This window comes from Struthio camelus, chromosome 5, assembly GCF_040807025.1.
Source record: "Struthio camelus isolate bStrCam1 chromosome 5, bStrCam1.hap1, whole genome shotgun sequence".
Lineage (NCBI taxonomy): Eukaryota > Metazoa > Chordata > Aves > Struthioniformes > Struthionidae > Struthio > Struthio camelus.
In genome coordinates, this window is record NC_090946.1 from 52,656,005 (window position 1) to 52,682,198 (window position 26,194).

General features: G+C 39.7%; 1 protein-coding gene across 5 annotated transcripts in view; it reads right to left on the reverse strand.

Annotated features, from left to right (window-relative positions):
• Window positions 1-9,121: 9,121 nt before the first annotated feature.
• PRKD1 (protein kinase D1) overlaps window positions 9,122-26,194 on the reverse strand; it is a 156,117-nt gene continuing 139,044 nt past the window's right edge. For 3 of the 5 annotated variants that reach the window (XM_068946376.1, XM_068946375.1, XM_068946377.1), the window contains 2 exons: window positions 13,391-13,476; window positions 9,122-10,127 (listed from right to left, as the gene is read on the reverse strand). In XM_068946376.1, coding sequence (XP_068802477.1) covers window positions 9,909-10,127; window positions 13,391-13,476 — 305 coding nt within the window. In that variant the 3' untranslated portion in view covers window positions 9,122-9,908. The remainder of the gene's footprint in view (window positions 10,128-13,390; window positions 13,477-26,194) is intronic. The other 2 variants (XM_068946379.1, XM_068946378.1) reach the window with 1 other exon arrangement.

Genomic DNA, 26,194 nt, shown 5'->3' on the forward strand with positions numbered 1-26,194 from the left:
TATTGCACAGCCCAGGAGTAGCGGAAAAGGAAGTATAATTCAGGAAATCTAACAGTTTTGCTTTGTACTCTTTTCATTTTCTAAGTATGGATTCATCATCCTCTCCCTGCAAGTTTCTCTCTGATTTTCCTGAAATGTTATGACCTTGAAAACCATCAGCCTGTGAAATTTTTCCCTAATGTTTTACTGAGTTCTGATAATGAAAAGGGATATTTTAGTTTAAATTTATAGTACTTTTTGATGATGCTTTGGTTGCTTAGTAAGAGCTCTTCCAAATTCCCATTAATGTATATGCATACACATACATATGCATTTTTAAGGGCTGGAGGCTGTTTTCAGGCTACAGTGAATCTGAGGAAGACATCTCAGGATCCTACGAGGAGGGAGCAGGGTAATGAGTAGGATTGCAACGCTGGACTTCAGGAGAGCTAACTTTGGCCTCTGCAGGGACCTACTTAGGGTAATCTCATAGGGTAGGGCCCTAGAAGGAAGAGGGGTCCAAGAAAGCTGCTTAATATTCAAGCATCACCTCCTCCAGGCTCAAGATCGGTGCATCCCTCTGAGTAAGAAATCCAGCAAAGCGGGCAGGAGACCTGCATGGATGAGCAAGGAACTCCTGGCAAAACTCCAGCAGAAGAAGGAAGCCTACAGAATGTGGAAAAGGGGACAGGCCACTTGGGAGGAATATAGAGACGTTGTCAGAGTGTGCAGGGATGCGACAAGGAAGGCTAAGGCCCATTTGGAATTAAATCTGGCAAGAGATGTCAAGGACAACAAGAAGGGCTTCTTCAAATACAATAGCAAAAGGAAGACTAGGGAAAACATGGGCCCGCAGCTGAATGGGGTGGGTGCCCATTCAGCGGGTGCTGAATGGGGGGCCCATATTGAATGCTGCCTTTACTGCAGTCTTCACTGGCCTTTGCTAAGGCCAGTCCTCAGGAATTCCAGACCTTGGGGACAAGAGAGGAAGGCTGGAGAAAGGAAGACTCTCCCTTGGTGGAGGAGGATCGGGTTAGCGATCTTTTGTCCAAACTTGACATCCATAAATCCATGGGCCCTGACGGGATGCACCCATGAGTGCTGAGGGAGCTGGCGGATGTCATCGCTAGGCCACTCTCCATCATCTTGGAAAGGTCCTGGAGATCAGGAGAGGTGCCTGAGACTGGAAGAAAGCCAGTGTCACCCCAGTCTTCAAAAAGGGCAAGAAGGAGGAGCCAGGAAACTACAGGCCTGTCAGCCTCACCTCCATCCCTGGAAAGGTGGTGGAACAGCTCATCCTGGAGGTCCTCCCTAAGCATGTGGAGGGCAAGAAGGTGATCAGGAGTAGTCAACGTGGATTCACCAAAGGGAAGTCATGCTTGACCAATCTGATAGCCTTCTATGCTGGAATGACTGGCTGGGTAGATGAGGGCAGAGCAGTGGATGTTGTCTGCCTGGACTTCAGCAAGGCTTTTGACACTGTCTCCCATCACATCCTCCTAGGTAAGCTCAGGAAGTGGGGGCTAGATGAGTGGACAGTGGATTGAGGTGGATTGAGAACTGGCTGGATGGCCGAGCTCAGAGGGTTGTGGTGAATGGCGCAGAGTCCAGTTGGAGGCCTATAGCTAGTGGTGTCCCCCAGGGGTCAGTCCTGGGTCCAGTCTTGTTCAATATATTCATCAATGACCTGGAGGAAGGGACAGAGTGCACCCTCAGCAAGTCTGCTGATGATACTAAACTGGGGGGAGAGGCTAACACACCAGAAGACTGTGCTGCCATTCAGAGGGACCTGGACAGGCTGGAGAGATGGCTAGAGAGGAACCTCATGAAGTTCAACAAAGGCAAGGGCAGGGTCCTGCACCTAGGGAGGAAAAACCCCATGCATGAGGACAGGCTGGGGGTTGACCTGCTGGAAAGCAGCTCTGCAGAGAAGGACCTGGGAGTGCTGGTGGACAACAAGTTAAGCATGAGCCGGCAGCGTGCCCTTGTGGCCGAGAAGGCCAATGGTCTCCTGGGGTGCATTAGGCAGAGTGTTGCCAGCAGGTGGAGGGAGGTGATCCTGCCCCTCTCCTCAGCCCTGGGGAGGCCTCCCCTGGAGTACTGGGTGCAGTTCTGGGCTCCCCAGGACAAGAGAGACCAGCTGGAGAGAGTCCAGCGGAGGGCTACCAAGATGAGGAGGGGACTGGAGCATCTTTCCTCTGAAGAAAGACTGCAAGAGCTGGGCGTGTTCAGTCTGGAGAAGAGAAGACTGAGAGGCGATCTCATCATTGTGTACAAGTATCTGGGGTGGGGGGGTGTCAAGAGGATGAGGCCAGCCTCTTCTCCGTGGTGCCCAGCAACAGGACAAGAGGCAACGGGCAGAAACTGAACCACAGGAAGTTCCATCTGAACCTGAGAAAAAAACCTCTTCACTGTGAGGGTGACAGAGCATTGGAGCAGGTTGCCCAGAGAGGTGGTGGAGTCTCCTTCCCTGGAGATATTCAAAACCCGTCTGGATGTGATCCTGGGCAATATGCTCTAGGTGACCCTGCTTGAGCAGGGAGGTTGGACTAGATGATCTCCAGAGGTCCCTTCCAACCTAAACGATTCTGTGATTCTGTGATCTCGAACTAGCCCGTTCTCTGGAACTTTGATGTGCAAAGCTTCCCTTTAGAATGAAGGTGAAGTTGAGTTCAGTCCCGGAAGACAGAAGTGCTGCTTATTAAAAGCTCCTTATTTCCTTAAGACTGAAGTCATTCATTATGTTTTTCTAGTTGTTCTAGTTTTCATTTTGCCAATTACTGTTTTTCCAGTCTTGGAGTGTGAGCCAAATGCTTGCTCTAACCTTTCACCACCTGCGCAATGGATATACTTGACTGTGCATGCTTTTCTACATACTTCCTTAGGACAGATTACGGAATAAGGCCTGTGGTTATACCATTTGTCTGGCCTGAATAAGGCTTGTGGTTATTTTACGTGAGCATAGGCACTCACAACTGCACTTTTTAATTACTGCTTTTATTAAGATACCCATTCTTAACACCTATAGTGATCATCTACAGTGAGTACATGTAGGAGGACAGTGCCGTGATCAGAAGAGTCAGGGTTAGAACCTTGTCAGTCCTTCGTTACTCATTAGGGACCTTACGTCCTATTTTGGAAGAAATCAGGAAGCCTGAGACACCTAGAAACCCTGAGAGATTCAAGCTTACAAGCGCCTAATTCACTTTTGAAAATTCAATTACGGACTCTGACACATGACTTCTGGCAAATCTAGCCACAGTAATTTAATATGTCACCACCCTCATTCTCCATTCTGCCCCCTTTTCCAAATGTTGCAGCTCTTGCGGCAGAGTTGGCAGAATGGAGCATCACAGCTCTAACTCAGAGTCAGGCAAATTAGGTTAAACTTTTGATGAAGATAAGAATTGTGCTAAGAAGCTTTTAACTGTGAGCTGGAAAACTTGAAACATTCTATTTTCACTCTGTTACAAGGCCAGTAACAAACAGCTGGGGGCTAAGACAATATCATCTTAAACTGCTGCAGCTGTTTACATAGTAAATGTGAGCCAGCTCCCTAAAGTCAATTTTTATTTTTTCTTGGGAATATGTCAGTACACTTTCCACTTATTAAATTTAGTGACCTAACTGCTCAAAATTAACTCATGCTTTTGAATGCCTAAGTCAATAGCAAAACCAAACTGAACTACTTGCTTTTCAAAGAGTAGGTGTTAGAACTTTCTGAAAAATCAGTGCCCATTAAAGTGTAGGAGGTCATCACCTCTAAGTCGCTAGTCATACTAGAAACTATTTAAGTTATACTTGGCAAATGTCAAAAATTCATATTGGAAAATCATAGTTTATCTGCCTAGAAATATTTTTGCAGGATCTGCCAATTTTGTCAATCGTTTGGCACCACACACCTGCATGCAGATTTTGGTATTTGCCTTAAAGGCATGTTTTCATCCTGTTTCTTTCCCTAGTAGCTCCCCTTGCTGGCATTGTGCCTGGTAGACTTTTGCTGTGTGGGGGCCCCAGGGCTTCCAGGTTCTCAGTCACAGAGCTAGAAGCCTAAGGGTGTAGGATTTTAGAGCTTGGATTCCCAAGTAAAACATTTCATTTCCTGGCACATTTCAAAATAGCAACTTTTCAGTCTGAAATGCAAGTAGATGTTTGTAGATGTTTCTTAAATTATTATTTGTAAACAGTTGATGTTCAAGTTGGTAGACTTGCCTGGTAAGATAGTAGAATAGTTTACACTTACAACGTATGCTCCCTGTTCTTGGCCTAAGCTAAGCCATAATTCAGTGAGGTGAGCAGGTCTCATAGGCCCATATATACCTGATTTCAAGATGTGTTATTCATCCACTCCCGTGGCTAGGAACGAATGAGCTGAGCAAAAAGCAAGGAGGGACTCTGCATGCTGTTGGGATACCAAATATTTAGCTACTGAATAGTACCCCATCTATCGAAACATCCTGATCTACAGTTTCTCTAGGGTGCAGCTGCTTTGGCTGAGCTCTTTCCAATGTGGCTTATATGCAGTAAACCCAAGCAAAGTAAGACGTACTGCTCAGATGCTATAGGTCTGGTCATGCGGTGGAAAGTACACTACGTGGTTGGCCTTCCTTTGTGGCTAGAATACATTCTAGCCTACCTTTCTGCCCTTCCCTGCCCCCCCGCCCCCCCACAAAATCATACTGCACCATAATTATTCAGCTCTGATCTTTCTCCCTCTGTCTTGTGGGCTGAAACAGAATATGGAGGTTATTCTGCCTAGAATCCTATTCACTCTTTAAATTTTCCTAGGAATTTTCTTTCTTTTTCTTTCCCCCCTAATTTCACTTGATGCCAAGTATCTATTCTCTTTAAGTAAGTTTCCTTCCACTCTGCCCCCCTCCCCACTTTATTAGCATTTTCCATATTACCTATGTGACTTCATTATCCAAGATAAATTCGGGTGTGCAGAAGAGGTGTTGAGTTATCCAGAAACTGAGAATAAAGAAATTGCTTTTTTTAATCTCTCAAATGAAAAAAAAAAAAAGCTACTGTTGAAACAAAAATGAGATGGATAGTGCCTGGTCAGAATTTAGATTTTTCTAACCCCTAGAGCAACGTGATATGAGGAAAGCTTTTCAATAATGAGGTATAGGGAGGGAGGAGGAAGAAAAGGGGAGGACAGAAAATGCAACTAGTTCTGAGGGCTCCTGCTAAGTCTCAGAACAGGATGTATGATGCATGTATCTGAGACAACGGGAGACAAGAGCCACTGACAAGAAGTCCCTTCTGTCCTACAGTGTGAAGGTATGGATGGATGGTCGGGAGTGACTGAGGAGCTGCTTAACAGTTGAGCTGTAGTAACTGAGTAGGTACAAGCCTCTTGCCCACCTTAGTTTCTAAGTTAGTTAAACTGTCTGGATTGGCTATAGGATACAGAGATTGTCTGAAAGATACTGGTAGAAGTGAAAACAGCAACTTCATTCAAAAGTTCTAATTTCCAAGTATATATTGGTTGCTTTGCTGTGCTCCACAGCAAAGTTTCGACATGGTAAACACGTCTACAGATCTATGATCAAGTATACAAATATACTTTATGTGCGTATGATATACAATAGCACAGCAGAAAAGGAAGTACCATCAGTTGAGACCTGCAAGTTGAAATTTGCATGCAGCATACCCATTCTTGTATTTTGCTTCTATGATGCATGAGCAGGCTTAATGGAAAATGCAAAGGCCATGGAAACATTACTACAAAGCAGCCTACCATTCCTTTTTCCTGAGCAAAACGAGCATAGGGGAAAATCATGTAGAATACCACAAGCCCAGATTTGCTTCAGTGCTTCAGATTTGTACTTTGATGCTGATGTATCTGGAACAGCAAGTTTCCATACAGGCTTTGAGTTAGGAATCAGTGAATTCATCTCTGGCTGAACTGCAAACAGTTCAGATTTCACAGTGTAACATTTTTGAACAGCAGTAGGGAAAATTTTAATTTATTATATTGGCAAATGTCAGATTCTTTTATGAAAAGCAAGAAATATTTGCACAATAAGTTCCTTAAAATACTTGGCAAGCTTCATTGCTCAGAAAAAGAGGTATGGGGAAAAAAAGCATCATATGCCCCTAGTAATAAAGCAAGAGTTCCTTTGAAATCATGCTTAGTAGCTAGGCTGAAAGTATCTGAGGAGGATAATTAATTTATATTCTTGGTTCCACTCCATTGACAAAAAGTGTATCAAAAATGCTACATGAGACTAGATATATATTTATCAATATAGATCTGCACTTGGCAAACTGTTGCCTAGGCTAAGCACGGTTATGGCAGAAATCAGCAGATGATGGTCTTAGTGTTAAGTACTCAATGTCTTTTCTTTATGAAAAGTTGCATTGTTTTTAGTTTTGTCACCCAGGTTCTTAGGAAAGCTGTTGCAAGGTGCAAAATAACTTGCTTTTTGTTTTAATCTCCCAACTACTGTAAGTGCTTGAGAGCAGAGCATTAGTACTTGGTTCAACATTTCCGAGAATTTGTGTTGCTCAAGACTAACTCTGCTCAGGGGTTGGTATGCTAACTGAAAATAAAAATAAGCCACTAATAAAATATCCTGAGTCACCCAAACTGATCTACCTGAAAGCAGAGATCTAACTCTTTGTTATCGGTTAACTCAGAAGAATAAGACAACAAAATAAGTCACTTTTGTGATATCAGCATTTGAACAAGTTCTATATGATTCTGGTAATTTTCCTCAATTTCCTTTTAGAAAAGTTAATTTATCTTGACTCCTACAGCTGTTAAACAAAACTACATAACCATTATCAAAATCATTATCATAATCACGAGTCCATCACATTACCTCTAATGAGGCATGCTTTTAAATATACAAACATATATAGCTTTTACTGACAGAAATTTGATAATCACCCCAAGTCAATTTTTAAGTTTATTTTACAGCTGATTTAAGAATGGAGCCGAATGAAAAAAAGCAATGGGCAATGATGCCTAATGTTTCAAAATCAGGATCGTTACACTGTTTTATTCAATAGGTTATTTTGATTGTGGCTAGGAGACTAATTCGTCATTTTCTGGGTAATAACTTTTTCACATTGGTTAATATAGATTGAGGTGAATCACTTCCAGATCTTTAGTACACATAATTAATAATAATATACTAAAAATATTCATCTATGTGTTGTTGTGGGTGTCCTTTATAATCATGGTGTTTTAAGGCATGGTCAAGAGCAGAGATGGCATTGGTCAGGCTGATGAATGCCCTCCTCAGTAGTTGTGGACTTTCACAAAACCCTTTTGTTTTAAAACTACAGTTTCATCTTGATATAGCTAACACATGAATATGATTTAAAAAGTCCACCCTGTGAATGGCAGGCTTACCTGCTGTATGGCCAAGATGTAGGCAGTGAGGTAGTCTTTCATAATGTTATGCAGAATGCTTAAGTGCACAGCTGGTCAATCATGCCAGCTGTGTAGTGTTGCAAAGCCAGAAATTTCCAAAATTATCTTAAAGGGAAAATCTGTGATTAGGGTGGTGGGGGATGATTAAACTGGCAAACAATACAAACTTGCATTAGCAAACCTGCACCAACAGTTATTTTCTACTTGTTAGAGTTCTTGCTTCTGACGAGGAGGAGTAACTATGCAGATTTTAGAGGCTGAGATCTCTAGAAGAGCTGGGCCTGTAAACCAGAGCTCACCTTTCTCAGGGTTTTTTTTTTCTTTCCTCTCCTTCCTCTTCAGTACAATAGAAAGAGCATGCTCTACAAGGGCAAAACTACTAGTTGCTGGAAAGGAACAGAGAACAAAACGGTGAGAAACATGCATGCAGTCAATCTTAAAAAGCAGGACTGGAATTAAATTGATCTTGAGGTGGATGTTTAAGGAAAGGCTGCCGTCCTGCATGGTTCTTGTGAAATGGTATTTTGCCTCTGCTACGTAGTCATAGAGGGAGGTAAAAAAAAAAATAAGGGTCTAGGATAGCACCAGAAAAAACACCGCTACAGACGCCAAAAATGTAGTCTTGTAAGGAAGTCCTGACTGAAAAGATAGACATTACAGCATGGCAGAAAAGTCAGTGTGTTTGAACTCTGTCACATCAGACTTGTTTCAAAGTACATTACAAGGCCAGTGTTTTCAGAGAGTTTTCTTGAGAGCCCAGTTGAAGTGGGAAAGGGTTTCTGAGTTGAGGTGATATCTTCCTTTTCTGGCAGTGGGATTAGGGGAAAAAGGAGGTGAGGAGGGAGAGATTTACAAGCATTTTTCAAATTACTTCTTATTTTAATTCTCTAAGATATATGATTCTTCCTGTTGGAATAGAGGTGCCATTTCATCATTTCATCTACGGTACACCTTATCTGTCCAGTAGAGATCCAAAATAGATAAGAAAAATTCTGCTGGCTCTGTTTATGCTATGTATCTGGCATAAACTTCCTTTTGGACAGAGTTTTTCTTGGACTAAAGAATAGTTTTATCTGAAGAAATGCACTATACAAATTCTAACATAAAGCCAAGATTTGATTAGTAGAAGTTTATAGTATTTGGCTTTTAGCTCTAATATTACCTCTGATCCTTGTATCACTTCAGTCTGGCATTTTGTGTGTGTGTGTGTGTGTGTGTGTGTGTTTGTGTTTTCTTTTAACCTCTCTCAATAGCCGCATATCACTTGGCATTTCAGAGATAGCTTGTAGCATAGAGTAATCTTCAGCTTGTCAGTGAGTTACCCTGGCACGTTTTGAAGTGCAGCCTGAACCTCTCTCACAGTTGAAGCTAAATGGGTTAGAGTTGGAACACCTAGTAATTATTAGAAATGGAAATTAATATCTTGAATGTTTTCAGGGGAAAGGTGGAGGGGAATCCATATTACCTTATCAGTTCAATAGGACTCAGTGGGAAAGCAAATCAGCACATTTCATTAAAATCGAAGTTCCTATTAATTTCAGTGGTGCAAAATCAGTGTCCCCAGCTCCCTCCACCCACAAATATCTTTCAAATCTGATCAAAATCTGATTTATGTTATAAAATCAGTCCAAGGGGTTCTTCCAGAATGTACATTTTCCTATCTACCTCCATGTGGACTTCTTGATGATGAGCTTTCCCCAGCTGCTTCTGATCCCATTCCAGGATATTTTAAACAGAAAGATTGATCAAATGAACTTATTTTAACAAGACTTTTATTGAAAACATACACAAAGGCAATGTGTTATTTAGCTTCTGAATGTACATATTAGAGAACAGTCATATTACAGGAGAATTTTTTAAGAAAGAGAAATACAACTGACATGCTGCAGTTTACATTACTAAGGCATTTAGGCTTAAGAGCAGGTTATACCCTGTGTATTTGCATGTGTGTGTGTATGTACATACACAAAAACATATACACACAGGTTATCTGATTTGAAACTGTACAGTGCAATGCAATTTATTTTATGCTTTTTTGTATTTTTTTTTCTTTTTTCCTCACACTAAATAAAGCTTTTATCCAAATGGTAGAAGTTGTTCACAGAACAGCAGTAATAATCTACTCTTCAAGAGTTTGCTTACAATTACAATACTAATGATGCACCAAAAAAAACCAACCAACCAACCAAAAAACAAATCTTCATGGGAAAGTTCTCTCTTACCAAAATGAGGCTCAAGTAAGAAAAACACTAGTTTGCAAAGGCACAGTGGAGACAGGTTTTAATGCGTTAAATACAACATGAATCATTCACAATAACAAGTTTAGTGTTTCTGGGAACTTTTGTAAATACAACACAGTTGGTCACACAAAAATGTTTCTGTTGATTTGTCTTGGCAACTCGGATACATCAGCAGTGTAACAGCGTAACAGCTTTGTTCCCATCTGACAGAAAATAATGGCAGTTCTGCAAGGCAAACGTTAAACCTGACCGTATGTATTTATTAATTCCACAGTGTTTTGACAGATTATAGGGGATGCAACTTAAAGGATGCTGACACGCTCACTGAGGGCTTTCATTTCTGTTTCCTCTAGCTTGGTGTTTTCATTATGGGTAGCGCTTGGACTGATAAGGTGTGCTGGGTACTGCAATCCGTGTTCTCCTGAATACTGTTCCCATCGGGAGTCATCGCTTTCATGCGTGATGTAACGTTCCCCTATTTTACATTCGAGTTCCCTTAAATCTAACCAGGTTTGATAGTCCTGAAATAAAATAACAGTATTATTTTTAACATTTATTTCTAAAATAAATGACATTCCCTTCTACTCCCAGTGATATGAAAAGCACTGTCAACTTGGCGGATAATCTAAATATCATGCCCTTCTATTACTCCAAAATGGAAATATCATGTAATTAATAAAATAAGAAATTTGCCTATAGAGAGAAGTATCATCTTTAGAAGATCGTTTGATACATTAATTTTGTTAAACTGTGATTAAGTATAATATGGAGATGTTACAGGCTGCTTTGTAGAATGTATTGGTATTCTACAGATTTTTTTATGACATCTACATGAGGCATAGGTGCTGAAAAGCTGTCTCCCACTACCCAGGAGATGGATGAGAAAATAAAAATATTTCTCTAAATCCTGCATTTATAATCTAATGATCTATATCAGGTAGTCCAGACATTTGCCCCATCTCAATATGATGGTACCGGATATGAATTCAGCTTGGACTAGAAAAAAGAAAATCTTCTTTTCCGTTCCTTAAGCAAGTACTGGTGTGCTCATACAGCTGCACATCAAAGCTACTTTGGAACTCTTGTTTTGAGAGTCAACAGTTAGGGTGGAAACTGTGCTCGTTCTTGCAGAACGTTACAACCTAAGCAGTGCAGCTTCTGATCTGCCTGAAGTATATCTCAAGTATAATAATCCTCTGTGCCTCTTCCCACTGAAAAATAACCAGGAAACCATTCCAAGCCTCATCCAGCCTAGCCTGTGCTCACAACTCTGTATCGAATTTACTTTTTTCTCCTTTTTCTCGCTTCCTAAGTGAAAGAGCTGGTCACCTAGCCAGAGCACCAGAACACCTGCACACTTTAAATGCACAAAAGCCTTTATCCTTGCTATCTCACATCCTTAGGCCCATGACCTACATGGAGATCCCCTCGGAAATCATCTCTACCTCACACTGCCCTGCTCTACTGTTATCTTTACTTAGCCCACGAGCTTGGGCTCTTCTGGAAAGAGGAATCCTCCTGTCTATGGTGCTAGGACTGCTGCTGTACTGTCTTGCCTTGGTTCACCTTCATTCACTATTGTACAAGGGATAAAAGTAGATGTATAGCAGTGAAGGACACCAACCCAGCATGTGAGACAGCCAGCTTCCATGCTGCAGGCCTTAGCCCAGACAACTCTCTGGTCCCCCATGACTCAAACAAATACATTCTGCAGTGGTTGCCAGAGATAAGAGAATGAACGTCTGAGGGGGAGAAGACTAGAGGAGGTCATAAAATCTGGGAGGAAGAAAGAAAGCTCAGTAGAAAATCCCTGGCGGCAGTTTTCTAGCCCATTTCCTCCTATTCCAGCAGGTCACTCTCTCATTTGAGAAAGAGTGATTGAATATTAAGCTAATGGAACAGGACACAGCTCTCAGTTCAGGTAAAGACTGCTTTCAGATTGTGGACTAGGTATGTGGTTTGTACCATGCCTTACTTCCCTACGTGCAAACGTGGATCCCTCATGAGAGAAGTTATAATGATAACAATTGGTAAACGCTGAGATGCAACACAATTTGACTGTAACGGTGATGTAGGTAATACATATATTCAGACTGACAGACTTTGGATATGTTAGGGTTAAACTTACTACATCAGGAAATCAGGCCATTCTGACTTGCAATCAGATGAATTGAATGAAATGATACTACTGTTGTAGATTAATAATCCCAAATATAAAGTCTATTCAGAAATAGATTTTTTCATGGCTGGATTTTAACAGAAAAATTGTCATCTAGAAGATATTTACAAAGGCTCCCCTGCAAATAATTGCTAAAAGGAGAGAAATAAATTATTCATGTCCAGCTTAAAAATTAGTGGAAATATTTCTTGTCTTTTCAACAACTAAAAAATGCAGTTGAGGGATCACTGACATTGGTTACCCACTAGACATGTTAAAAAAAAAAAATCACATAATGTCATGGTTCATAACTAGGGTGTTTTTTAAAATTTCTCATTTGAGTAGGAGTTAATGCATAAGAATAACATCTGATGTTAGGCAACTGGAGAAAAGATTATTGGGGAGGTATTTAGACACGGTAATTAGGAGTGGTGGAGTGTGCACAGGAAGGATGAGTGTTGAAGCTGACGTCTTAACTATTTGGAGTTTGAACTAGGTCTAAAATTCTCACAGAGTAAGAAGAATTAATGATGAAAACGCTGAGATCAAAGCTTAAATATTCTTATACTTGAGACTAAAAATGGATACACTGAGCTATCCCTTAATACCAACCCACAATCTGTTCTCTTGAGCAGGTCCTATGAGGGCTCTGAGAGCACTACAGTCCTCCCTGTCCCTGCCTCCCCAGGCCTCCCCCGGCCCCGGCCCCATCTTGGCCCAGCCCAGTGCCACCAGTCACTTCCCCGCGGCGTTGTCTCCAGCCTCGCCACTGCGCGGCCCTAGCCGCAGGGAGGTGCCCGGGGCTGGGGCGGCCCCGGCTGCCCCCGGCTGCCCCCCTGCCTCGGGGCGGGGGGACGGGCCCTGGCGGCCAGACCCGGCCGGGCCCGGCCCGGCCCTGCCGGTGGCCCCCGCCCCTACCGGCCCCAGAGAGCCACCGGCCCACTCGGCGCCTTGATAGGTCCTACATGCCCCTGATTTGTTTTTCATGATCCTGAAGTATCTAATTAAAGAGAAAACTATCCTAGTACCACTCACTGCATTGATTCTGTGTTCTGTCTTTCCACTTGCAGTGATTTTGTTGCTGCCAGTATAAAAAAAAATCAGTATGTAAAGAGTAGAAGATAGTGGCTGCTGGCTTCTCAAAACATCATAACATTTCCATTTTCAGTTGAAGGCTTCAATTGAAAGTGGCTAATATATTTTTCTGGAAAGCATACAACTTCACTCGTTCTTTCTGATGAGTGTGAAGTGACAGCCCATTGATTAGCTTTAATAATAAGTGAATCAGAGTAGAATTCAGACAATGAGAAAATGTAAGTCAAATGATTCCAAAGTTTTGTTTTGTTTTAATGAGAACACATCATATTCTCAGTGAACAAATGAGATAAAATATTTTTGTAGTGTATTTTGAATACGCGAGATAAGTTTAGTATTGGAATCTGGTCCTTCAAAAGTTAATTAGAATCCACAGGCAAATTGGTGAAGGAGGATGAGGTTCTCAGCACCTGAAAACATCTTCAGGCACATAGATTTACTTAGATTCTACTGCACTTAAAGACAAAAAGATGCTTTACATATGTTTAGAGCCTAAATATAGAGGAAAAGGCATGGAATTTGTAGCAATACCTGCAACCATGGGTGGCTTAACGTTTTGTCCACACTGTAGCGCTTTCTCATTTTCACTTGCAACAAATTATTTATGAGATCAATAGCTGAAAAGAAATAATATTGGAACATGTCAGCTAAAAATATATGCTTGGTTCAACTACAACATACAGATAGAAATACAGAAACTGCAGTTGGAAAAAGAGGACAATTGTCAATCCACATGGCAGCGCCAGTCTCTTTTAGAAACTGCAGCCAATGCAGATCACCCTGAGGGTAGCCATGCACCCCTTCCTCGTGGGACTACAACTGTTTTACTCAACAGTGCCTGCAGGCTAGTGCATCCTGGGCCTCTTTGTGGTCATTTGCAAGCATTCAGTGAACACTGGAGACAATTCTCACTCAGCTCATTGATAAATGAAAAAAGTAGCTGAGGACTACAATATCCTTTGGGTGCCACAGCAGTATACAGTTTTTTACATATATATATATGTGTGTATATGTATGTATGTATGTATGTAGATGTATATATTTATTTGAGATTGTCAATGTCACTTTTAGATGACTGACAGCAGCACCTTCCCAGACACTGAGTGGGAAAATCAGGGTTTGTGAGAAAAGTTTGCAATACTGCTCTTCTGAACTGAGCACAACCTCTACCTGCTAGTTAGCAGTCTGATGTTTTATAAATGCTAGAGGGCAACTTTGGCTACTTTACAAATTACTGCATGGTTATGTTTTTGAAGCAGATCAATGATTCACAGAGGTAACAGTAATGTGTGCTGTGGTGCCTGAAGGGAGGAGGCTCACCAGTCAATGACCAGTGCAGTTCATTGAGTGATCCATTTGGAAAAATCTCTGGAATGAGATTGTTGAGCTTTGAATGCACCTACTAAGGCCATAAAAAAACAAACTAACAGACAAAAACCATATACGGTTATAATGAAAGGTTAACCTCTATTCTAGGTGATGCTTAAAGCCTGGCATGTGCTCTGGAGAAGCTTACTGTTATATAGTAATTGACAGGTCACAGGAAATTACAGTATCACTGTAACTTTGCCATTTTATCACAATATGCCTTGGCTTGTATACTGTCCAAAGTATGCTGGTTTATATCTCTATTTCTTTCCCTGTATCATGGTAAGTGGGAAAGATTGTCAACTGTAGGACTACATCGGATCACTGAGGGAAACTGGTTCCGGAATATGCAAGACTGATGTTGCTGCCAGCTAGATAAGAAATAGAAGGAGGGAGGAGAAAATTTTTTAACCTGGGAAATCTATGAAGTTGTATTTTATGCAGCAGTAAGCATAATGCAGAAAAGCATTTCTCTTTTTTAACAGTCTTCCCACCCGCCACCCATTTTCCAAAGACTTTTCTGCGTCCTTAGCAATAATAGCCTATCATTAAAGTAGCCCTGACTTCCTGAATTTTATCTTGGAAATCAAAGCAACTGTGGAAATGAGATAAAACAAATCTCAGAACTTTTGACAAAGAAGAGATTGCCAGAGGTTCTGAGACACACTTTTCCTGGAGCAGATGGCCCTAATCTTTCCTTCTCTGTTGTGGACAAACAGATTTTTAAGCCATTGGTTCTTTCAGTGTAAGATATAATTCATGCTAAATTCTCTAACTCATGTTTATTTTATTCCCTCTCAAAATGTCTGTGAAGTAGATATGGGATCATAAAGCCAGTGGATAGATAGCCAATAGACTACCATGGAGAGATGACAGCATGCCAAAAGCTCACTGGCTTCCCAACACAGCTGGGTTAATCTGTCTCTGTCACCCCTACGCCTTTATTGGTTAAGGAAGTTCTTGAGTTTTAAGCTATGAGAAAGAGACAGGAAAGCTGGGCAGTCGTATTCCATAGTTCAAATTTATGGGGGCGAGGGGGTTCTGTCTTGTCTTGCATTCAGAGTTTAGGTGGCCAACTGGATTGTCATGTTGCTGTGATGAAGTGGGTAAGGTAATACCCTTTCTTCATTTAGAAGGTCAAGTTATAGAATGACTTCTGTCAGAACCTGGGATAAAGTAATGGTAGTTGCTTTTATCTGATGCCTGGAAGAGGACAGCGTGGTCCTTACCCATGGCAGTAAGCTTGGGAATCAGCCAACATCAGCATGTTCTGCAACATTCTCATCCTACCCTTAAATTCTGAATAAATTATGGTTAAGACTTCAGTCTGTCTTTTGCCATTTAGGCCAGTGCTGAACGTGAATTTAACAGGGATTGCATTAAATCTAGTTTCTTCAGTTTTATGAGAGATCATTCTTCATCCTTTTCTACGGATCTCAGTTTGGTAAACGTGTCAAGGACTTGATGAAGACCTGATTGTCCTAGGAATGGATTTTTAGTGGACATTTGTCCAGATATAAATACATGTTGCCTGAGATTTGCCTCTGCTACTGCCAAGCTCCTAATGAATATTCTTGCTGCCATGGAGTCTCCAAAAGACAGAATACTATACTGATAATACCCCTGTTATGAATCTGAAGTACTTCCATCTAACGTACTGGAAGCAGATATGGCCATGAGCCTGTGATAGAAAAGTGAGGTGATGGATTTATAAGTAGTTATTCAGCCTCCTCCAGGTTAGAACAGGATGAAGACCCACTTGCCCTTTTTTCTTCCCTTCAGAATAACGAAATACTAGATGTAATAATATATTTCTCTGTGTTCTTGGGGGATATTGTCAATGGCATGTTGAACGGACCAGAAGGGCATTTTCTAGTTGAGAGATGGCACACAAAGAAGGGTGGGGAAGGAAACTAAGAGGATGGTAAAAAGGCAACCTCACATGATGTTCAGGACTGTCAGCATTGGGCAACCATTTGTTCTTGGGAATGTCTGATCAATGTGACAAGACAAACTAGTGAAGGGTTCATCTGAATTTAGTGGTTATCAGGCTGAGCGTAGCAGAGATTCAGGGGATTGCTTGTTCCATGTTGTAATTCTTTGATGAAGCATTTTGACTTTCTGGCAAAAAGGTTATCTGGTCAAGGAGTACATTGTGAGGGATCACAAAGCTCTTCTAAACTTTGAGTGTAGCATGTTTCACGTATTTTCTTAGTGAAGATTTCACGTATTTTGAAAGGCAGGACAGCCTCTGGCCTGTACTTTGTAAGAGATGCTAGATTGGTCTTCCCGATTTTTTTTTTTTAGGGCCTGTTTTTAGTGTTCTTAGTAAAAACAGAGTTCCTGAAGTGTCATGAAAATCATTTGCCATCAAGATGAATGCCAAGATGATGACTAAGCTTTGAAAATGAGAGGGAGAGGCCTCTTCTTTGAAAATGAGAGGGAGAGGCCTTTAAGAGGCATATGACTATGCTTCAGGATCGCCCTGGTATTTGCATACCAGTCATAGCCCACAGAGCTCTCTGCCTTTTCTGGATGGAATGGAATCAAGCAAGGCATTACAGTTGTTAACATCACTAGAAGAGGTGGGTATTCCTTAATGGAGGGAATGATTAGCTTTTGCCATTCTCATGGATTTGGGTAGCTCATGCCAGACCTCTCTCTAGCACTTTCATGGATCACCAGGTAAATATCTCTGTTGGTGACTCTGGGGAGAGAGGCAATGACATTAGCAGCACTTGCAGTAGAAGGCCAGCTCAGACTTGATGAAGGCATCTACTGCCTACAGGGAATGGGGCCATCAGGCTATTCATAATGATCCAATATTACTGGAGACAGTGTTTCAGATTTCTTCTTTTCTCTACTTCCTAGACAGTGAGACTGAGAGGGTTATCTTGAGCTCCAGCCCCAGTTTACAGAGATGATCTGCTTGTTTCACCACTGGAATATTGCTGTGTCTGTAAAAAGTTTTGGTATTTATTATTAGTTCTTCATCTAAGGTTGCTCTCTCTAGGAAAGTTTTGAATATCATTCACCTCTTAGCAATAAATGAGCATAAATTCAAATGTGACTACTATGAGGATTTAGGGCTCCAATTGTCTGATACATAACTCCATTTTCTTCAGTACTCTGAATTTCTCTCTCTCTCTCTATGTAGCTGAAGGATGGGATCAAACACGAGTTCGACAGTAGAATAACATTTTCTATTTGTACCCTCAAGGTACATGCAATCATGCAATCTAAGCAAAGCCCCCTTCTCAAGCATAAAAGTTCTGAGCATCATTTAGAAGTCAAGAACAAGCTGATATGTACTAGCAACAAACAAGAGTGCTGTGTAATAGGAAGCAGAAACAAGAGAGTTCCGTACATACAGGTTTAGTAGCTGAAACTGAAGGATTAAAGGATTTTCTGAGGAATCTGAGATATTCTGTTAATGAGAAAATTTGGAACGTAATTGGTTTAAATAAAGCACAGAGGTTCAGACACTAGTAGGTTCAACTGGATTATTTAAAGGAAATGAGGAGTGATCCTGGCTGCTCTGTCTTTTATACCTTACACAAAAACAAGTGCTGTCCTGATAACTACTGACTAAAATAATTTGGTCTAGCTACAGTGCATGCAAGGTACATGAACTGTAACATTCATGTTGACACAATTTCAGAATTAAATATATATATACATATATATATATATACATATATGTATATAATTAATGGTTTGATGATCACTCTTCGGGTTGCCCTGCTTAAAAACACTGGAGATAAAAATTGGGAAGGTATTAACATGTAGTTTAGAAATGCAATTTAAATTTGACTCAGAGGACCAAAGTCAGGACAAAAAAATTTCTATCTAGGAAGAGAAAGAATTTTTTAGGAACTAATTTAGAACATCTGCATTATATTTTTAAAGCAAATATTATGAATATTCACTAAAGACTGATTTTTTTTTTCTAATAAGATTTTAAAGTTATCCTTGTCAGATATTTTAGGAGCTCTATAAAGGCTGACCATACTCTTCTATGTATATAATGTACAACATTATATATAGTTACTAATAAACGCAGAGAGTTAAGAAAGACCATATATGGTCTGCACCTCTCTTAGTGGAATCCCATAGAAATTGTCACGGAAGTAAAACATATGGAAGTTGCAAGAGGACTGTGTTACTGCTTTTCCAAACACTTTTATGGGCTCATATCTACTTCCTGTGATTAAGGATAGCATGAACAGTCAGCTGAGGGGCTTGTCAAGTTACGAGAGTTGCAGGCTTTCCTAAAGAGCATAAACTAATGGTTCCCCTTGATTTCCAGATAGCATGACTGCTGGTCATTTAAGATAGATGATCATTTAGTGGACTCCCCAACGGGGAGATTCAAATGCAACCTTAAAAAGCTATATAGATCCTTGATTTTAGGAAATAATGTTTTTTATTTGCATTTTACTAGAAAGAGCCTCCTGACTCATGAGGCTTATGCTTCTAAACTGTTTAATGTTATGTTATTATGGTAAATAATTAATTGTAATAAAGACAGTAACAATCCACACACAAAGATCAAATTAACACATGGTAAAAATTATGATCTTTATAGGAATGATTGGTTTAACTCAGTCAGGAGGTAACCCATACATTAACACAAAAGTTTGTAAAATATTTGCAAAAAGCTATTATGTACTACTCCATTTAGCCCTACCAAATAAATAAGCTTTTGCCTTTCATGTAGGTTATAAAGAAGAAACCACCCTAACAATATTAAGAAAAGAAGTGCTAAATTAACAATAAATTTACACTTGGTCTGGAACTTTTAAAGAACATCTGTAATATCACCTATTCTTATAGCTGACAGTTGTAAAAATTTAAACTGATACCATCAATATAAAACTTATGACTTAGGCCCTAGATTCTTCCAGTTATAGTTGTGTTGATCAGTGGTAAGATTTTTACACACACACACACACACCCCTATTGCTGGTCAATACTGTTTTGTTGACAAAAGCTCTAGTGTACATGCAGTGAGGCTGGCAAAAAATAATCTTTCCCTGGCAGAGCTTATTCTTTTCAAGGAAATGGAGTCAGCTGTACTATCAAAATAAATCTCTGGCAAGTAGAAGCAGCAGCTCTAGAGGCTTTCTAATACTGTTCCATACTAGCAAACATGCCTAAGCATGGCCAAGACCTTAGTTTAAACAGCTAGTTAAAAATTTACTGAGGTGGAGAGCATCTTTGAGCTGTAACGTGTACTTGACGTACGTTCATGTGACTTTCTCATTAATGTGTGAAACAGAGTTTCTATTCACATTATGCTGAAACAAGTCTATAAAAATACTGGCTTGAAAGCAGCTGCAGTATTTATTCCTGATTCAAAAGCAGCGTAACAGGCACACCATGATCAAATTTAACACATGGAAGAAATTGCACAGTTTCCTCCCAAACTACTTAATCTGAAAGATGGTATGAAGTACGTAATCAACACTGAACACATCACGTAGTTTATCAGGGTAGCAGTAATAGCTCTGTTGGTAGCTGAGGCAGAATAAAGCAGCAAAAAAATTTGTGAATACAATGATTTATGAAAATTCCATGACAGAATGAAACATACACTGAATATGCTAAAGCTTGACATAGCAGAATCTAGGTGCAGGCAGCTCGAAAGAATTGCCACCACAGTGAAGATAGATACATTAGGTAAAACAGACTAATAACCACAGGGACAAAATCCTTCAGGAAATTTTGACTTTATAATTAGCAGCTTTTTTTTTTTTTTTTTTAAAAAGAACTGTAGCTATGTCAGAATAAATCTTTTCTGATCATGCAGATTTGGTGGACTGAGAGATCAAAGTTGGGAATAAAAAGACAGTTGAAAACAGACTGCATATTTAACAGATGTGAAATTTATAGCTATAAATAGGAGAGAATTCTGCAAGTAGATTCCCTTGTATTAATAACTAGCAAAATTCTCCAATGAAGTCTGAATTAAGCCCAAACATTGTCATATGAATATTGAAGGAATTCAGTGTATTCAGAAATAGAAACTGGCCTGACAATAATTGAAGATATAGAGGATACAAATGGTAGATTGGACAATGGAATGTTGAATGGCTGTGACAAAATCTGTTTTATACAAGATTACCAACTATTACCTAAAGAAAATATCTCCCTACAGTGATGTTTTATTATTTTATTTAGACATACAAACATATGCTTAGCTTTTCAGAACATTCTTTCAAAAGAGAGAGATCGTTGGAAAAAGAGACAGGGAAAGTACAGCCATTTGCTTATAAAAAATTGTTTGGCCAGATTTTAGGGAAGACTCTCTCAGTTTTGGTGGCATGCAATTTAAGAGTACTTTTACTGTCATTTATGAGCTTCTCTCTACCCCAATTATAATGTTACATTAATCCCTGAAGGCACAGAATGGATTACTGTTGTATTAGATATATAAAACAACAAATTATGCACATTTAAAAAACACCTTGGGTATTTTATCATCATCCCTATATGTATGTCTCTTGAAAAATTTGTATTCCAAACTTTTTTGTTGCTCTTCCTCTTTAAAATACTTTTATTTTATTCCTATTACTTGCACTGCTGCAACAGCTGATGCTTCAACCCAAGGTCGGTTTCCATTATGCTCTAGACTGTAGAAAAGACATATAAAAAAGATGGCCCTGACCTGAAGATCATAATACTCAAAATGAAAAAGGAAGTGGTTGTAACTCAGAAACTATGTGGGGATGACAGCATAACGCAGCACTACACACACAGCAGGTGCTTATCAATTGTTCTATTCCTATATTAAGCATCTTATCAGAATATCTTAATGGATGGAAGTGAGGGAGACAATGAGTGAGATTATGGCCACTTATATGGACCTCCTTTCACACATGATGGCTGAAATAGAAGAAATCTTGGAAACGCCCGTTGGAAACGTAACAAACAAGGGATGAACATATTGCTGTTTTAATGGGGGTGGAGGTCAGAATTCTCTCTGGAGGATTCTGTGATGTGTATATATATACATATATATACTGTGGAAAAACCTTACACTGTAAAAATGAGTAACTGGGTTTGATGCAGTGAGACAAGGGACTTTACAGCTGAGGTCTGAGCTTGAGATGGGATGTTTGAAAAGAGTTCTGAGTGGAACAGTAGGGAAAAATCAATTTGTCAGATCTACCGAAGTTGAAAAGTCTCAGTTTTCATAGGTTAATCTTTTAATCTGGGGAGAGGACAGAAAAAGCATTATACCAAAAAGTCATGCCAGAATTTCTCAGCAGGCGGGGATTATGAAATTAGAATTTTGTCCAGATGTTAAGATATCAGATAGAGACATTATGGGGAGAACAGAGTCAAAGGCAATGACTAGGCCACATTTCTGAGCGACAGAGAAGACAGTACAGTTCACAGTGAATGGAAGCATTTGCACATTCATAGATATCATCCATATACGGATGCTGCCTTTTTCAGTCTGGGTTGTGACTGTAGATTAGTTTAATTTAGAACATTGCTAGAAAATGCTCATCTGACAGTTACAGTACATACAGAAAAAGTAATTTTCAAGAAAAATACCTAAAACAAACCACACTACTACATTCATGGCACAAACTTCCTCCAAAACACAAACTTTCTTCCCATGTTTTTGCTCTGATCCTCCTAAAATTTAAAAGTGTATTTTTTATATAATCAAGCAGCTTAAACTGTTGTGATTCATTGATTTTTACAAATCTATAGCCTCCCTATCAGCAGAGTTTTGATTTTAGAAGGCAAGAGAATTTTATCTTCAAAAGTTAAAATTTTACGATTAATAACTTAAAAAAGAAACAGAGATTGGGAATATTTATTTAGGCTACTTTACCACTGTTTTTGCTCTCCCAGATACAATGCTTAGGTAACACCTATCTTGTTTTTTGGGGGTCCCTACCTACCTTTAATTGTTTGGCTACCCTCTGCAGTCCATCTCCTAGACTAGAATGCTGTTGCTTGGCAATATCAGAAAGCATCTATTAAGCATAACCAAATACTAACTAAAATCAAAACAGTGATAAACATAAAATCATTCACTTTTGTGAATTTCTGCACAATATATCCAAAGAAATACACGATTTTGGTAGAAAGAAACTACCTGAGCTTTTAATTTCCTCTCTGATTACAATGAAAATATAGGCAAATGAAAAATCTAAGCAAATGTGACAGTTAGTTCAACTATTCTTGAACTTTTTAGATGAGTAATGGTCTGGAGAGAGCGCTGAAACAACCAGAATACAATTTTCATGTCTATTTTGGCTCTCCGAGCCAGAGTACTAATCATAAGAAGTAAACAAAAGCTTTGAACACTGCTATACTTTCCTCAGTGATGACTTTTACAACAGGCATGCCAAAATTCCTAACACTGCTTTCAATAGCTTTTCTTTGACCAATTACATGCCCTTGAACAAAATAGCTGTTGCACAGACACTGGCAATACACTTGCTGAGGATCACTTCCCTTATTCTAAACTGAAAATGGCATAACAAGATAAAAAAAAAAAACTTTTGAAACACTTGTGGTTGCACTAAAAGTACATACCGAGAATTTCAAGCAAGAAAGTGACTGTGTTTTAAAAAGTAGCTTGTTTAGGTGTAGCAACTGTGTATGTTCATGATCCTAGCCTGTTCTGAAGTGCCCCCTCTGTCTCCTGTTTCTTATCTGCTATCAGTAGTTTTGAGCATCAAGAGGATTGTTTGTATATATACAGTAATAGGTTTGAATAAACATCAGTACTCATTTCTCAGCTTAACTTCATATGTAATTCACACAGACATAGAATCACACAGAATGGCCAAGGTTGGAAGGGACCTCTGGAGATCATCTAGTCCAACCTGGATCGCATCCAGACGGGTTTTGAATATCTCCAGGGAAGGAGACTCCACCACCTCTCTGGGCAACCTGCTCCAATGCTCTGTCACCCTCACAGTGAAGAGGTTTTTTTCTCAGGTTCAGATGGAACTTCCTGTGGTTCAGTTTCTGCCCGTTGCCTCTTGTCCTGTTGCTGGGCACCACGGAGAAGAGGCTGGCCTCATCCTCTTGACACCCCCCCACCCCCAGATACTTGTACACAATGATGAGATCGCCTCTCAGTCTTCTCTTCTCCAGACTGAACACGCCCAGCTCTTGCAGTCTTTCTTCATAGGAAAGATGCTCCAGTCCCCTCCTCATCTTGGTAGCCCTCCGCTGGACTCTCTCCAGTGGTGCCATGTCTCTCTTGTCCTGGGGAGCCCAGAACTGCACCCAGTACTCCAGGGGAGGCCTCCCCAGGGCTGAGGAGAGGGGCAGGATCACCTCCCTCCACCTGCTGGCAACACTCTGCCTAATGCACCCCAGGAGACCATTGGCCTTCTCGGCCACAAGGGCACGCTGCCGGCTCATGCTTAACTTGTTGTCCACCAGCACTCCCAGGTCCTTCTCGGCAGCGCTGCTTTCCAGCAGGTCAGCCCCCAGCCTGTCCTCATGCATGGGGTTATTCCTCCCTAGAATACATGTATTCCTTCTACAACTTCTCACTGTTCTGTAATAGTGTTTCTAGGATTATTATATTATGAACATTCATAGCAACCAATACTAGCGTATTTCAGAAGTTAACAAAGAGAAAACAACCATGCATATTGAATGTTACAGGCTCAGGGAATCTGAGTATATTGGCATGCGTAAATCAGAGTTAATATTAATTCTCGTAGATGCCTAGCTCTTCTAAATTCACTGAATTCCCCGTTTCCACTTGCCATTACTAAGACATGTAAACATCATCTCTGGATGTTGTTATCATTTTTTATTTAAAATCTAGCCATAATGTACATTTTATAAAGTCTATTGTTAAAGAGAGCTTGGATCCAGGACTATGTCTTTTGTACATACGGGGAGAATGCACTTAGTAAGGGGGAAAAATAAAAAAAGAATATTTACATTAGTTTCACTTATGGTAACTTTTGACAAAATGGCTCCTATTTTTCAAATTCACACAGCATCACATTTTAAAAAGTTTTTTTTGCCCTGCATTAAATATATTATTTATTTTGTATTTCCGTCTTCTGTGACAAGGAGACTTGTCTAATCAATTCTGGTCTCAATTTTCTTATACTACAGCAGTGCAGGAAAATTTGGGTTGCAGGCTTCTACGGGGGATGCAGTCGGTCATTATGTTTTGAATTGCTATTAAATATTTGCAGTAGTTTTGCAGATGTCACTGAATAAGTAAATCGGATCTAACTGCTGGAACTTAAACTTTTTCTCGGTCTTACAAGTAAAAATAACTTCAAAAACTTTGAATTTTAAAACAAAGAATAATGCTTCTTGAAAGAAAATATCTGCGTCTATCCTTCAAGATACACAGTAATTTTAATCATATCAGCTTTAAAGAGACAGGTTAAACAATCTTTGCTTATGGAAACCTTCCTGGATTGTACTGCAGCATCACATGCCACACTACTATATAATTCCATTGCATATCTGAAGGGAAGAACGAGTTAATGATAATTAATGTCCTGTTGGGAGAATTATTACTGTGGTAGGAGTTCCATGAATTAGTTAAAAAGAAATCTATTCTGACTTCAAAAAAATATATATTCTTTGTCTTTCTATATGAAAATTTAAAATTTTTAAAAATGTAATCATAATCATGTGTCTTCAAACTTCCACTGAAAAATATCTAACGGTTAAGAATAACGAGTAAACTCAAAAAAAGAATAATCAAAAAGATATGGTGACATATATATCAGAATTCATCAGCTTGACCTATATAGGAAGCTGGAAGGGCCTGTGATAAGCTGAAGGAGGACTTTTGAGTGCAGAAATGTAAAATGCTGGAATTGAAACTAGTTCTCTCTGCATTTTTAGGTTTGTAGTGCTTAGTGCAGAGAAAATTATGAGCCCAATAATGGATTTTATCATGAAACGAATTTCATGTTACCATAGTTTACATTTAAATATATGGGCCTTATCTACTCTTTTTTTTATTTGCAGCGTTGAGTAAGCAACTTCATAAAATCTTTAAAATCACCTGTCTTCACCCCAAAATGCTGTTTCAGCCATTTGTAGCATCAATTACCACAGCACTATTCAGAACTGTGATTCATATTAGATGTGTTAGGATATGAGGTAGAATATCTCAGCCCTACTAAGTGGCCACACACAATACAGACTGGATGAAGTTATTTCACGCACAGAGGTCGTGCAGCTGCCCTCATGACCTGCATTTGATTGTGAACATGAGGTGAAAGAGAATTGTTTCTTTAGTTCCTCTAGCTAATCTATTCCTATAGCATTTAGATTGGAGATACCGTTTAAACTCACTAGAAGTCAGTTCTAAGATATACTGGATACAGACCTAGATTCCAACTCCCAGTTTTAAAAATAACGGAGCTGTTCAGATTTAGATTTTGGTTCAGCACAATGAAGTAGCTCATCAATTAGCAATTCAAAATATGTAATAAAATTACATTGCCTAAGTAAGTTTTAACTTAGTAATTAGTTAAACTGTGTTTTTCCCTTCTTCTTGCTTGCAGACTTATATCCATCGACTCTTAATGAAGGCTGTAACACTAGAAAGGATAGATAACACTCCAGCAGGTGCTCTACTGAATCTTCACCTCTGAATGTAGAAACTGATCTTCTGTCTACCGGAGTAGAAGCTTGTGGGAGAGGACTTCCTGCAGCCCCTTCTGTATTCATTGCCGTTTGCTTAGCTTTAACGTCAGATAAAGCACTGCTGCCAACAGATCCTGTCAGCTTACACAGCAAAAGTATATGGAGGTTCATGAGGTTTCCAGTGTCTACTTCTGTAGAATTATTTTTAATTAATTCTTAGCAAGTCTCATCAAACTTCATCTGCTGCTGAGATTAAAACAGCAGATAATGCACTCCTAGCATTAGTCAGCTGAGAATCTCATATGACTATATCATAGTGAGCAGTAGGCACACTCCTTTAAGCTACCATTA